Consider the following 15,498-nt stretch of genomic DNA (forward strand, 5'->3'; position numbering starts at 1 on the left):
CCTGTGTCTCCAAGGATGAGTCTCCCATTGCTAAGAGGCTGAGGCAAAGACAGATAGCTATGTAGTTAAGGCTGTTCTTGAACTCCTGATCTTCTTACCACTACCTGTGTGACTGCTGAGATTAGAGAGGAATGTACCACTACTACCACACTTGACTTTCGTTTGTTTGCTTGCTTGCTTTCTGTAGCTCAGGCTGACTTGTAACTTACTATGTAGACTAGGTTGGTCTTCAACTCACAGCAATCCTTCTGGCCTTGGCTTCCCAAGTGCCGGGAGGACAAGCCATCAAGCCTGACTTACTTCCTGTCAACTAAAAATCCACTGCTGAACATTCACTGCAACATTGTATAGAACACAGTTAAGTGCAAAGAGCCCAAATCCCCATCCTCCAGTGTGGTTTGAATAAGAATGGCCCCTCATAGGCTCATGTATGTGAAGACTCAGTCATCAGGGAGTGACACTATTTGAAAAGATTAGAAGGATTAGGTATGGCTTTGTTGGAAGAATTGTGTAATGGGGGAGGGAGGGGCAGAGTTTGAGGTTTCAAAAGCCCATGCCTGGCCCAGTCTTCTCCCTGCTTGCAGATCAGAATGTAGTTCTCAGGCACTTCTCCAGTACCTGCCTGCCTCCATGCTTTCTGCCATGATGATGGACTAAACCTCTAAAATTGAAAACACGCCTGCAGTCAAATGCTTTCTTTGGTAAGAGTTGCCTTGGTCATGATGTCTGTTCACAACAGTAGAATAGCGACTAAGACAGAAACTGGTACTGGAAGTGGGATATTGCTTTGACAGGCCGAAACATGCTGTCTGTTGGAGAGAAAAAAAATGAAAGACCAAGTGTGGTTTCCATTCAGTAGGATCTTATTCACCAACAAGACAGTGAAGTATTGACAAAGGCTACAACACATATCAGTTTTGAAAACATGGACAAAGCCAGTCATGAGCCAATCATGAGGGGCCATACATTGGAGAACTGTACTTATATGAGGCCCTGGAGATATATAGGAGACAAGATGTCCTCAGCAGGGCTGGGGAGTGTGGAAGACCAGGGCAGTGGAGAAAGAGAACAAGGCTTCTTTTCAGAATGACTACAGTATCAAAGGCCATTGCACGTGTTAGTTTCTAAGTCATTGTAACACGTGTTAGGCAGCAGAGGGTCTTGCTTCCTGTCCCCAGAGCAGCCAATACTAATAGCAGAGTATGTTTCAGATTTTTCCAGGCTGAGATGGTAAACAAGTCTCCAAAGCAGAAAGAGCTGCTGATTTCCTCCAGCCCTTCCTAAGCATTCCAGCTCCCCAAACTCACGGTTCATGCCGATGTCGTGATACGTGAGGATGACAGGACGGTTGCCCTTGGGGGTCCCACACAAGGTGACATGCAAGGAGCCATGTAGGGTCTCAATGTCCTGCTCCTGAGGAGAGACCACAGACAGAGGATCATCACATGGGATTCACAGTGTCAATGTGGCTGACTCACTGACTATGGACATTTCCCATGCTCCCAGTTGTATTCTGAAGATAACTCAAGTACATACCTCCTTTAGTTCCCCAGATCTCTGTACTGGCAACAGAAGATATATGAGACCAGAAGAGAATGGGAAGAAAGGCAAAGGGAAAGGAAAGGGAAGGGAGGAGAAAAGGAGGACGAAAGTGAAAAAGGAAGAGAGAGGGGAAGAAGGAGAGAGGACAGGGAGAGGAAGAAGAAAGAGAGAAGGGAAAGGGAAATAGGAAAAGGTAAGGGGAGCAAAGCTGTGTCAGGACAGAGAAGACAGGACCCCGGTAGGTTATGCACCACAGTCCAGGGACAGGTGACCCCAGTCACACTTCCTGCAAAGTACTCTGTTGTCTGCATCTGGCTTGAGCTTCCTTGATTTCTTGTTCCCTTGTCTTGCCTATCCCATGGGTAATAGGTATTTGCTTATTTGAGACTTCCTACAAGTCACTCTCCATTTCAAAGAACAATTTCAGTTTCCTGTGGGAACATACAATCCAGTGGCTTGAATAAAAATGGCCCCCATAGGCTCACATATTTGAATGCTTAGTCAGCAGAGAAGGGAACTCTAATAGGGTTAGAAGTAGGAGGTGTGGCCTTGTTGGAAGAAGTATGTCTCGACGGTTGGGCTTTGAGGTTTTCAGAAGCCCATACCTGGCCCAGTGTTCACCTTTCTTTCTCCTCCCCCACCACAGCCTGTGGATCGATATAGATCTCAGCTACTTCTCCACCACCATTTATGCTGCCATGCTCCTTGCCATGATATAACTGAAACTGTGAGCAAGCTGCAATTAAATGCTTTTTTTTTCCTAAATAGTTACCTTAGTAGTGGCATCCCTTCACAACAATAGAACAGCGACTGAGACACACATACATACACAAACTCCGACTCCCTTGACCCACTCTGTTTCACAGACTGAGGCCAAATCCCACATTGCACCTCTCAAATGCCAGGCATTAGTAGGTGATACCAACCTGAGTTAACATCACTCACTGTGGAAGTGGGCTGGGCTTAACCTAGCAAAGTTTAACTAGCAGGCATCATCATATCACCAATAGGCAAATATTTGCCTGAATTAAACCATCATCCCAGGGATGATAAAGGCAGAAAGGAGGCATTAGTCTCAGCATGGCATTCACCTCCTGGGACTGTCAGTGTAGTGGGCCAAAAACTTTCCAGTCTGGATTGAGCAGAGAACATGCAATGGTCCCCCTAAATTCCTTCTTCTGTTCTACTCTTATGCCAGTTCTCAGTAATCCACAGTCAGACCCCACCCCCCATGCATGCTTGTGAGAGCAAGGAACATGTCTTTTTCTTCCACCCTCAAAAAGACAGGCTCCATCTCAGTTCTGAGTCCTCAGCTCCCTGCAGGCCGATTTTCCCTGCCAACATTATATGCAGATGGTTGTGAACCTCTATGACCCTCTGTGACCCTGCCTTTGGCCCTTGGTGCCTGTCCTCTTTGCTGTCACTCTAGACTTCTGAGGACCCAAGACACACACACGTTCCGGGAGCGATTTCCTCATCTGAGGGCAACAACTTCCTTCTGTGATGTGGCTGGCTCTTGGCTGCCATCCCCAGGTCTGCTGGGGACACTGAGGCCTTCCTTGTAGGTCATTTCTCTCCAGATCCTTCATCTCTTGCAAAAAGCCCTGAAGGGCTGTGTGACACCTCCAGCTACAACTGGTGTTCAGAGTCATGCAAGTGACACAGAGGCACAGAAAATTGCAGGTACCAAAAACATCCTCCCAGAATCTAGGACCCATATATGTCTCATGAGGTGGGAGACAAGGGTGGCACCCATAGTCTAATGTGAGAGAAAAAGGGACTGGGAGGACCATACACTCAGGAGCCCTAACCTGTCACAGGAGCAACCTCCATCCTACAAGACTTGAGGTGGTGAGAATAAGGCTCTAAAGCCCATGAGGACAGGGATTCCCCGACTGGGGCACTATTGCAGCACAGACACTTGTGCACATACAACACTGCACATGGGTGTATTTGCACACCAGTGCTCACGCCTGTAAGAAAAATAGCAGAACGAATGTTCATAGTAGGAGAGCGGCTGGGAACGGGCCCAGCAATGCACATGGATGCGGAAGCACAGCAGTAAACATGGATGGACGAACAAGATGGTACACATAGATCTACTCGAATAGATGTACTGGTAAGGCAGTGCACATAAATATATTATCACAACGTTGCACATGGACATGGATACACATACGAGTCTTAAGTAGGAGTGCACACTGATGTCCTAGTCAACAGTACACATGGATGTCTGCATGTGCGCAGAAGTGCACATGGATGTACTAGTATAGAACACACAGACAAAAGAATGCACATGGATTCACTAGTACAAAACAGAAGGAATGAACCCTCCTTCCAGGGTCCCACCTCCAACGTATAGTCTCTGAATGCTATATATTTGCTATGTGCATATACTGGGAATGGAACCCAGAGCTTTACTAGGCAAGTGCTTTACCACTGAGCTACAGGCCTAGTCTCCAGTGCGGCATCTCACCAAGGCTTCCCCCTGGGTTGTAGTGTGCACATCTATAACCTCAGCACTGAGGAAGGTAAGGCAGCAGGATGGAGAGTTTGAGGACAGCCTGGGCTACATACTGTCTCAAACACACATGAGCACATAAACTCAAGAGCTGTCCCTGTCCCCATAAGGATGGAGAGATGTAGGGAGGTCCTAACCCTGAAGACTTTTGAAGCAAGCAAGCCCAGAACCCTCCCTTCTCTCTGAAATATGGGTTTGAACCTGTGACAGAGCCCATAAGGGAGTGATGATACAGCAAGCATGGGGCCATTGGCATGGGCGCAGGCAGGCACAGACAGACACCAGAAGACACAGTCAAGCATAGGTAGGCACTGGCAAGCACAGGCAGGGATACCCAGCTTCTTGAACCCCTAGTACAGGTCTCCTGAGGTATATGCCTTATTGGTCCCTAAAATGAGTCCCCTGGGATACAAAGCCCATCCCTGTCTCCCTCCCCCCGCTTCCCTTCAGGCTTGGCACCTCTTTCCTGCACAGACCAAGCGCTGGAAAAATCCATAAGACAGGAGCAACAGCCCAGCCCTGTACGATGCGGGTCATCTGCTGTCCCTGGAGCCACCATGGGAACAATGGTTTATTGTGGGGCTACATTCTTTATTGTCTTGGGGCTAACCCACATGGCTCCATCTAAAAATAGGACAAGCCAGGCTCTTTGTGGATACTACCCTTCAAATCCTTGTTCCGCTCCATAAGCCTTCTGGGCCTCATCTCTAAATAGAAAGAGCAGTATATCCCCAACCTAGGAGCCTGATCAGCTCCAGTGAAACGAGGTACAAGAAGTAGGCATCAAGCATGGGAGTTACTGAGGTCAGCCACCCTGTCTGGCTCTCTACCCTCCAGGAGGCCCTGAAGGGAACATCTGTTCATTTTCCAGAGAGCCCTGTGTGCACTAACGTGTTCCCATGGAAACCAAATCAGATGAAGCCATTTAAACAAGCAGAGCCTAGGGAGAATACATTAGACCAGTGTTTCTCAACCTGTGGGTCGGGACTATTTTGACATTGCATATCAAATATTTACATTGTGACTCAAGAATAGCACAATCATAGTTGTCAAGTAGGAACAAAATTATCTTATAGTTGGGGGTCACCACAACATGAGAAACTGTATTAAAGGGTCACAGCATTAGAAAAGTTGAGAACCACTAAATTAGACATTGAAGACCTAACAGTAAATGGAAGCCAACCAGCCTGGAGCCAGAAGTGACAGAGAATATCTGAGTCCCTCCCCAAACTACTTGTAGAGGAGACTCTGTCTCTGGATGTAGGAGCTGAATCAGCTTTAACACCCATCTTATCACTGTGGGATTTCCCTAGAGTTATACCTTAGATGTTAACACAGGGAGGGCAAGGCATCCTTACCAGGCTGGCAAGAGACTCATATATGGCCATCTGGGGAGAGCACAGAGCAGTTTCCAGAAGACATTCTGTGCTCAATAGTACCTCTGGGCATCTTCAAATAGATCTCTCTGCAAAGATAGGTTCCACTGTGTGTGACCTAGTAAGGAGGCCCTGGAACAGATGTGCATCCAGTGGTGCAGAAGGGTAGGACTGGACCATCTTAAAGGCATCTGGCAGTTTTAATAATCTTAAATTCCAGAATTGCAGTTAAAGGAAATAAGCTCAAATCTCAAACACTCCCACAACTTCTGCTCATCAAACTTAGAGAGACAGAGCTGTTACCCTCTCAGGACAGCTGCCCCTGCAGGACCAGATCAAACTCATCTTCTATCTGTCCTGAAGCACTGCAGGCTGGCAGCCACCAGCTGAAACACTAAGGGATCCAGCGGCCCTTTAGCAAAGGGACATGTATCAATATGAGTTAGAACGGTGCGCATCTCAGACAAGGAGATACCCCAAGGTGACACAGGCAGGGAGAGATAAGGCCCATACCACTTGCTCAGGCAGTCAAACTATCTCCAAACAGGGGTTATCCCTCTTCTTGATAGGAGAGTCTTTTGTGGTTAGCACTGAGCATTGAGGCACATATTTCTACTGCTTGAAACTAACGTGTAGAAATCTTACACCCTTAAGACCATGGAAAAAAGGAAGAGTCATCTAGGTTCATTGAAAATGCCAAAGTAGGAACTGTTCCCCATGTAGCACACAGACCGCCCTCAGGTGGGCATGGCTAAGCAGCTGGGTTCCTCAAGTCAACTCCCATGAGATGGGAAAAATAGGAAGTGGATGAAGATACTGAGTGGTCATCAAGAAGGCATGGACATTCTAAGCCTCACATTACCTCCTCCATCCAAGGACCAAACAAGAGATCAATGGAGTGGTACAAACCATGTGATTGTCCAGACAGACCAAAGAGGTACAGCAGAGGCGAGTCACAGTCTTATGGACAGGTGGTCCCTATGTCTGAACTATAGGAAAGGTCTGCAGGGGAGAGTCCCAGCTAGGATTGGACCAGTGGGGCCACCTTACAGATGCTGTCCTGGTTTCATCAGCCATGAGCAGAGACAATGAGTTGTTAGCACAGGTTCCTAAAGACTCACCGAGAGGATAGAAAAATCTCAGGGCTCCTGCCCGGCTTGCCCATGGACTTCATAGGAGACAAGTAGCACCATTTTACCAGACCCTGAACTTTGAGATTACAATGCCATGTAAAATTAGCCAGTCACCAAAATGTAGCTGCTGTGTAGGCCCATTTACACAAGGTGCTTGAAAACAACAAACTCCTTCAGAGAAGGTGAAATGATGATGAGAGGGCCTTGGGGAGAGGGAACGTGGACTTTTTAAATCTATGCATTGATTGCCACCAAACTGCACACTTAAAAATGGTGAATATGTCAACTATTCTGTGTGTTTTACCACAATGAAAATCGGAGGAAAGACACAATAGATGGTGGGATATGTTCTGTGATGCTATAGCTCCAGGACCATTATCCTCTCTAAAATACAAAGTCACTTCAACAAATAAAGAAACTATGCCACTGACTGGGTTGATAACCAGAAAGGAGCAGATGGTATTAGACTCCCATTTTCTCTGGGCCCACATTCAGTCTTAACTCTGAGAAAAGATAACTTCTTTACCAATCATACATTAAGCAGGAAGGCATAGTGAGCAAAGAAAGCAAGTCACCAGACCCTAATCAGGGAGAGGCTTGTGGGGTGTAGCCCTCTCTGCACAGGTGGGCCCCAGGGCTGCCAGTTACATCTCTCTGCTCAGCCCACACAGCCAACTGAATATTCAAAGCCTCAGGGGTCAGTTTCATGGCTCTTATTACCCTGGGACAAGAGGGCACAGTAATTAGAAGCAAGATGGGGTGTCACAGTCTTAGCCACCACTGATGTATAATGTCTGTTCTTACTCTGTCCCTCTATGTCTCCAGCAGGACAGATCAGGACTGAACAAGATAAACCAAAGTCCTCAGGATATTCCACTGACTTCCAGCTCACCACAGTACATGCACATCCCTGAGTCCTAGACAGTGAGATGGACGATGTGGAGTTCTGGCTATTGCACAGGAAGCAAGGAGACCAAACCCCCAGGCTCAGGACCTAGAAACAGTGAGCCAGAAATGTGCATTTCCTCTAATGAAGCAAGAACTAGACCTGGTGTGACACCCAGCACAACCACCTCCACCTCATTGTCTCCATGTGAGCCTGTGGACATGATGCTTCCCATGGTCGTTGAGGTGTTAAACGGGGTACTGGCTAGGAAGCCCTTAGTATGATATCTTGTATATGGGAACAGGCAGTGACTTTATCACAACCACCCAGACATCTGTGGGTCTGAGACAGGAAGGTATAGGCAGGGACACTGCCTCCTATAGCGAACACAGGGTGGCCTCTGGCAAGCCACTCTCCAGAGCTGTCTCTCCCTTTCTCAACAAGAACGTAGGTGGTCCTGGAAGTACCACAAACCCTGCTCTCCTTGCTAATAAAATGATTCCCCTATATCCTCAACCTCCTGATAGACAAAGAACCAGGTCACAGGGAGTCAAACAGATTATCTAGTCAGGCAATGGAAGGGATAAAGTAACAAGGAGTCCTCAGTGGACCGTCAATACTCCAAACCCCTTTCTAGATACTTTCCACCCAAGGAGTTGCCCCCACCCCATTCATGGTCCCTCTTCTGCTTCTACACATGGGGCCAGGGAGCCTATCTGCTTATTTGTCTTCCATATCTGGTGGGATCCAGGCCACATGCAGACTACCCTACTAATCGGGGGGGAGAGGGGCTTCTGATGTTCCCACCCATGGTCCTTAGAAGCATGTTTCTAGCCTGACCTCATGTAGATAGGAACATGTCAATAAAGAAGCTGGTGGCTAAAAAGTCAAGTCCCTGAACTTTAAAAGCCACTTCTGCCCACTTGTGCCTCTGCTATGCTTTCTTGCAGACCTCAGCCTTTGCTTTTTAAGCCACTACTGGAAGTTCTACTCATATCAAACTGTTAAAGATGGGAGGCATGGTAGGGCAGATAGTTCCACTGTAGCCCCAGGCTGGTGTCCTAGCAACACCGTCCCCACCTAGACAACCTAGAAGCTCCCATTAAGAGATGACCACAGAACCCATCACTACTTGGTCTTCAGACTTGAGATTAAGTGGTGATGAGAAGTTTGTAACCAGGACTCTTGTGGAGAGTGGCAGAATACATCTCACAGTTAAATTAAAGCATTGAATTTAATTAGACTCAGCATGCTTGTAAGCAGTGCCTAGTAGACAGTTAACTACTGGAACTTTGTTATGTTCATTGGATGAAGCTTACTCAGCAAGGTGAAGTAACTTGCCAAAGGCACACAGCTTGTCAGGTTAGTTAGAACTAACAGCATTGTCAAGTCTTAAAATGGTCAGTTTCTTCGGGATGCGGAGGTCTGAGCTATGATATAACCTCAGGTAAGTCTCTGGGTACCTCTGTTTCCCCCATAGAATGCAGGGATGCTATCCCTACTGGAAATTTATAGAGACAGACTAAGGACAGCCAGGACAGTGAGAGCTGCACTGAGTGTCAAGGAGACTCTTCTAGGACACTAGGCTAAGCTGCTGCCAAACAGGAGCCCAGACATAGAAACCACAACCTGCTGCTCCAGGAAGCCTCACTGTGCCTGGGGCTGCAGGCTTATGAGGCCATGGGCTCCACTCTCCAATGGAAGCAAGTGTCATTTCTGAATAGCCTTTAGATGGTCATTGGCCCTTGCCTCAGGGATTCCTCTCTAGGGCCAAGATGAGTGTATACTTGTATGGTTAAATCCCACAGAGTCTCCTGCACAAGTGTGGGCTTGCCCACCTACCTCTGCTTTGGAGATAAGGACAAGTCCCTGCTTTACAGGGTTCTTGGGGTTCAGAGAGATATCTCTGTACTGTGAAGGTGCTACCTTTCTTAGTGGACTCCAAGGGCTGGTACACAGCAATGGCTTAGTATTTGATTCCTGTTGCCAGCTACCAGGATAAGCTGTCCCCAAAGAGCAACAGACAGAAGCTATGGCCTCTGACCCACGCTGGGAGTCTCTGGAGCCCCACGGTCAGAGTGGCCAGTAGCCCTCAAAGCCCACCTCATGCCTTTAGACCTGTGATGGAAATAAGCAAACTTTTAGCCCTTGTTCTAATTTGTTTCTTTACCTTCCAGAATCAAGACCAGAACCCCACCACTACGTGGAAGGATAAGTGTGCATCAAAGCTGCATGCCTTTATTCCACCTTCCAGACTACTCCTGCCTGGGGATGATGGCACAGGACACTGGAGAGAGCAGGGTTTCTTCACTCTCTATAAGACAAAGCTGGAAACACATCCTGTCTGGCCCTCCGTCTGGCTCTGAATGGACTGGACACTACAACCTTATGCCTAGAATCCCAGTTTCAGATTTCCTGACACAGCCAAGATTATTATGTGTTCATGTCATATGGTCACATGTCCACTGGACATCTGTTATTTCCCATAAACATCTCAGCTCTCCAGGGCCATATGACAATATGTCTGTCTGCCCTCCTGGGGGCTGGTCAGTTCTTTCCTCCCTGGCTAGAACTCAGACTAGCTCCTTCCAGGAGAAGCTGTGAAGTGTAGGAATGGGCTGAGACCACTCCCTGATCTCTGCTGACTCCACATTTTAAAAAGCAATCTACTTCATGCCAATGGAAAGAAGAAAGGAAGGGAATAGGTAGACCAATGGATAAGAAAGAAGACCACATTTCCTACTTGCCTGAACATCGAACTCTTGCAGGAGACCAGTGATGCTCTGTGGAGAGATGAGAGCCATGGTTACATGGTTAGAGACAAACATCAATCAATACTCATGGTCTTTTCCATTGCCTGAATCTGAACCCTGCTCAGTGGGCTTCCCTTAGTCCTTGCAAAGAGAGACTGTTTTATCTCAGGGAACAGCAGCCTGGTAGAAAATTGATCCATCTGCTAGATTGTTTTCCAAAAACACTTGGCCAAAAGAGGTCTAAAGACAGAAGCAGGGTACAAGCTTAGGTGACAGAGCACTGCAGGTGGCTAGGTAGTCCATACATACACCATGTGCAAGCCGTTACTCCTGACTCTAATGGGACCATGTCTCTTTTGCTCTTGCAGTTTTCTCATGGCTGCCAATGCCTGTGTTCTGGATTAAAATCCAGTCTTTTGTGGAGAAAAGAAGGTAGTGAAAACCTCAGTGCCTTTCCCTCAAGCTACACACAATAAATTTCAGCCCAAACAGTCTTCATCTTTAACAACCTTCTGTGACAGGAAAGGTAGGAATGGGTCTTGACTCCAAGGAAGCCAGGGCAGTGTGGTTCACAGAGGACCTGGACCCTCACTCTTCTAGTCAGCATCTGTTTTCTGCCCGACTCAGAGACTGAATCCAATAGAAAGCTGGGCCCCAGCCAGAGCCTCCAGTACAGAGGATGGATCAGCAGTGCCAAATGCCCAAGAGGCTAGGAAAACAAAGAATGGTACAGAGGACCACAGGGGCTGGAACACTGTAAATCAATCATAACAGATGCCCTGTTACAGGGGTTGTGACTGAGTGGGCAATAGACAAGAGCATCAAGACTCACTAAATGCAGATAGAAATAAAGGGGACCAATACCTGTGTGTGCTCTCTCTCTCTCTCTCTCTCTCTCTCTCTCTCTCTCTCTCTCTCTGTGTGTGTGTGTGTGTGTGTGTGTGTGTGTGTGTATGTTCCATACATTTGCTTATATGCTATGCTCTTGTTCACACATGTGCATGCTGTGTACACATGAACATGTGATGATTTAACCTGAAGTAGCTCTACTTACCTCCCCTTTCTCCACCAGAGGCTTCACCTCGGCGAGGTCCACGTCATGTAGCTCTCGGGACATTTCCGTGCTATCACAGACCTACCAGGGGGAAAAGGCCAGGAGGTCAGCACTTCCAGTGAGAAAACTTGCCTGGAAAAAGCTAACACACACATGGAACAGATAGGAAGGCCAGGCCTCCCCACCGTCCCCAGCTTTACCCACCCATGCCCATGTGTGGGCTACCAGGAGGCCCTCGTTCCCCTGAAACAGGTTCACAGTTACAGCTACAACAAAGCAGATGCATGGAGAACCAAAAGCAGGTATCAAACCTAGTCCATACCCACCAAGCACACGCTGATGCTTCTTGATACATAGAAGGAGATCCCTCTGCTGATCCCAAAGCCAGATATCCCCAGATTAACAATCAAAGGGACCAAAAGGCCCCTTGATGCCACCATGTACAGATGCTATATGTACCTCTGAGCAAGACTCTGAGCTGCCTGACTACAGTGGAGAGAACAGGACAGAAACAAACAAATGCAGTCTGAAGGTCTGACAGACACTAAACACTCAGCAGGCTGTGAGAAAAAGCCCCTACAGTGAATGGTACTTTCTGAGCCAAACCCCAAAAGGGCAAGCATGGGTAGCAACAGGAATCTCTTTAGCTGGCACTAGGACACAAACCTCATAAGACCAAGAGATAAGAGCTACAGAAATGGACAGGTGCAGAGCTCAGAAGAGCTGGGAATTGTGGCCTAAAGAGCTCCTAGGGAAAAAAGGGGGCATGAAATGATGCCTATAGATCTGGGAGATAAACACACATTTTTTTTCTGGATCCACAGTCCAGTTGAAAAAGTAAATGTCCATAGAGAAGAGTAGGGCCTAAGGAATGCCAGAGAACCGAAGTGTGGCAGGTGGCACACAGAGGCCAAAGTAAGTGGAGAATGCCAAGAGATGGGCCCAGGATATAGCTTCTGACTACCTACAGGCAAAATGTGAGTTAGATTTCCAGGTATTCAAGGCTTTATAGGTACTGCAACAATGGAAGCTAAAGTCTCAAAACTTCCTGTAAGTCAGTTGCCAAAGCCCACAGGAGCCCTGTGACCCTCATCTACAAGTCAGTCTGCAAGAGCAGGCCACTCTGATGCAGACCCATGCCAACACATGGCATGCAGTGGGTAGACAGGGTGTACTAGTCTGGGGCCCCAGCGTGACTCTCCCCAATAGATGACCATCTCACAAGAATGTCTTTATGCAGCCTTTTGGGTCTGGGATCCAGAACATTTCAAAAACAAAGTCAGTTTTATATCTGTGAACATTCCTGGGCCACTGCCAGCTCGGAGGCAGCAGGCATGAAAGGCTACGCTCTGAGAGTCTTGCTAATTCAGCATGTTGATAGTCCCGAGACCTTAGCCGTGGGACACCTCGCCTACGCAGCCTAGAGAGACCTTCCAGAAGCCCTGGGCTCTGGCATCACCACCTCTCATGCTGAGAGTGGAGGATTTTACATTTCCACAGGGATGCTGAACACACTCTGCTCAGCCAAGAGCCCTGGGTGAAGCGGAGGTCGTCGACTTTCCCACAGTGTGGGTTCCAGCAAGCCCTCTTCAACCCTTGGCTATGAGTCCCTTCAGGTAGTGCCCCTGCCTTGTGCTTCTACAATTTCTACCTCTAGCAGTTACCTGACTCCCCCCCCCCCCCCCGCCCCGGCTTGGTCACTGTCCCACAGAGCAAATGCCCTGCAAAACTCCTGTGCTTTTACAAAGACACATAACATGTAGACCAGCTAAGTTTGGTTAATTCTCCTCAGCTTTTAGAAACCATCAACTTCACTGGAACATGATGCCATGTTCAGAACTAAAGAAGATCAAGTAAAGTCTCAGTTACATCACTGAATTTCCCACCTTACACTGTGTCTCTCCCTACAACCACAGGATGAGAAAGGCTGAAAGATAGTACAGTCTCCTGACACCTCAAGCACGTGTCAATCTGCTTTTTGGAGGCAGAGGGCCTTCTTCTAACAGGCCTTCTGCCAACTCAAGGCCTTATGGAAGACCAATGAATGGCACAGGCTGTAGTCTCCATTATGATCGATTCCCAGATGCACTTCTGCATATTTCAAGACCTTTTTGGTTGTCATGAATGGACTGCTATCAGGGTGCATCGTGATGAGTAGAAGCCAAGGACACGACAGTGCACAGGACAGCCCCACAGCAAAGACCACCTGACCCACTCTGATAACTGTGGAAGCTGGGACATCCTTTTCTGGGTGAAGATTAAGAAGCTGCTGAGAAGAGACCACATCACATCTGTTCCATCTAGGTCACTGTCAGTAACAAAGACTGTGCAGTAACCATAACTGCAGATTCCTGGGCTACAATGGGCTACTTCTGTTCTGTGTATTCATCAGGTGCTAGGACCCAGAGGATTGCCCTTCCACATATACTCTCCTGACACGATGAATAGGGGCCCAGTCCCTAACTGGCTTTGGCAGCCTAGCAAAAGCACCTTCCATTCCATGCACTTTTATACAAAGATAATCGCACTGGGACATTCAGTGTAGAAAAACAGATTAAGTAGCAAAAACAGGTGTATCTCGGATGCAGCCAGGGCTACAGGTATGGCCATTCTAGAGGCCCTTGCCTTCCTCCCCAACCACCACACCCATTCTGCTTTGCATCTCCAAAGCCAGCAGCAAGAGTACCAGGAGCAGTGCGCAAGATGCATGATGTAGTCTTGGTTCCTTACTGAAGAACACTATTAAGCATCCATGCAGGATCAGGAACAAAAACACCTGGTGTGTTGTGGAGAATTTACTATGTGATGGGTCTAGGCATAAAAAGCCATGACTGCTCCCAGGACCTCAGTCTCAAGGTTTGTGGGTGGCTCTCAGGCTCCCTCTGTGGCCATGTGGCACATTTGTCTGTCTTACATGGCCTCCAGGAGCATGGAAAGAAAAAAAAAAAAAAACTGACTTAACAGTGTGCTTTAGTACTGACATTCAGACCCTTAAGCATTCTATAATGTCAGGGAATACCCTGGCTTTGGACAACCACACCTTCAAACTGTGACAACTACAAATGCCTGCTCTCACTGCCAAATGTCCCCACGGATGCAAAATCAAACCTGTCTGAGATTGGTTGAGCTTAGTGGTTCCTGGTATGAAAAGAACATCCAGAAAATTCCGTCTGTTAAACACAATTCGTTAATCCAGTACACATTCACATCCACACGCTCTTGCCCCAAGTCTAATAATGGCTTCCACTCACACAGCCAGCTGCAGGGATTAGAGGAGGAGGGCAGATCCACTACAGAGGTGGAGCCCCAGGTCATGCCACCAGCAGGCAGCCTGGCTGCTATTGCTTCTTCCTGTCCCACCTGCCTGCTCCCGGAATTCAGAGAAAATTGCAAGAGGAGTGTAGGCCACCTGGCGCTAAGTAGCAGGGTGTGAGCAGATTCTAGTATTACAGTCAGCCCGGAATCATCTGAAAATTGTCTCTGTGTGCACATCTGTGTGTACAGGGTGCCAGGGCTCCCAGCAAGCAGCAGATTAAACTGAAGAACGCAAAGGACCTGCAAACAGCTGTTTAATGAACCAGTGTCCCTTCCTTCCTGTGGTGCCAGGGAGTCCCTGGGGCACTGTGAGGACACAGCCTGTGCTTGACACATTGCTAGTCCCAGAGTGGCCCAGTGGGGAAGAGGATGTGAAAAAAAAAAAAAAAAAACCGCTCAGCAAACTCCAAACAGGTCTCTCCAGCCCTCAGTGCGGCACCAGAAGGACCCTCTAACATCAGTGATGTCAGATCATGAGTGACAAGGCTCAAGAAGACTAAGCAAACACATCTTGGTCATCAGTGAACAAGAATTCAAGGGCTCCCAGCCAAGTCAAGTCAACATGTGGAGGAGCAGGGAGAAATGCAACCCTGGGCCTCAAAGAGCAATGGCTGGAGTCTCCTATGGCAACCCAAGACCATGTGAGAATCATCAGCTAGTCCATGACGGAAGAGGGGACAGAATCTGGAATTCTCAAGAAGCCTCAGAAAGGTAGTTGAACATGGCTTGGGAGTTCCCAGCATGGGAATCAGGTCACCTTCTAGCCTCATGACTCGAAGTCATAACCCCTATGAGCCTCCGTGTTGTTCACTTGCAAAGAATTGCAGGATTCCCAACAAACTATGCAGACATGGGGACCCAGGTAGGAAGGCACAGCTCTGAGACCAAAGTGCACTATGCATAGTGCTCAGCTCTGGC

The 15,498-nt window shown here is 47.9% G+C and overlaps 1 protein-coding gene across 1 annotated transcript in view; it reads right to left on the reverse strand.

Moving 5' to 3' along the window:
• Window positions 1-15,498, reverse strand: part of Ndrg1 (N-myc downstream regulated 1) — a 41,116-nt gene that overhangs the window by 19,349 nt on the left and 6,269 nt on the right. Inside the window, exons 2-4 of the mRNA XM_034516310.1 lie at window positions 11,266-11,346; window positions 10,206-10,241; window positions 1,308-1,413 (exon numbers count right to left, since the gene is read on the reverse strand). Coding sequence (XP_034372201.1) covers window positions 1,308-1,413; window positions 10,206-10,241; window positions 11,266-11,328 — 205 coding nt within the window. The 5' untranslated portion in view covers window positions 11,329-11,346. The remainder of the gene's footprint in view (window positions 1-1,307; window positions 1,414-10,205; window positions 10,242-11,265; window positions 11,347-15,498) is intronic.

This window comes from Arvicanthis niloticus, chromosome 13 (genome assembly GCF_011762505.2).
Source record: "Arvicanthis niloticus isolate mArvNil1 chromosome 13, mArvNil1.pat.X, whole genome shotgun sequence".
NCBI classification, from domain to species: domain Eukaryota; kingdom Metazoa; phylum Chordata; class Mammalia; order Rodentia; family Muridae; genus Arvicanthis; species Arvicanthis niloticus.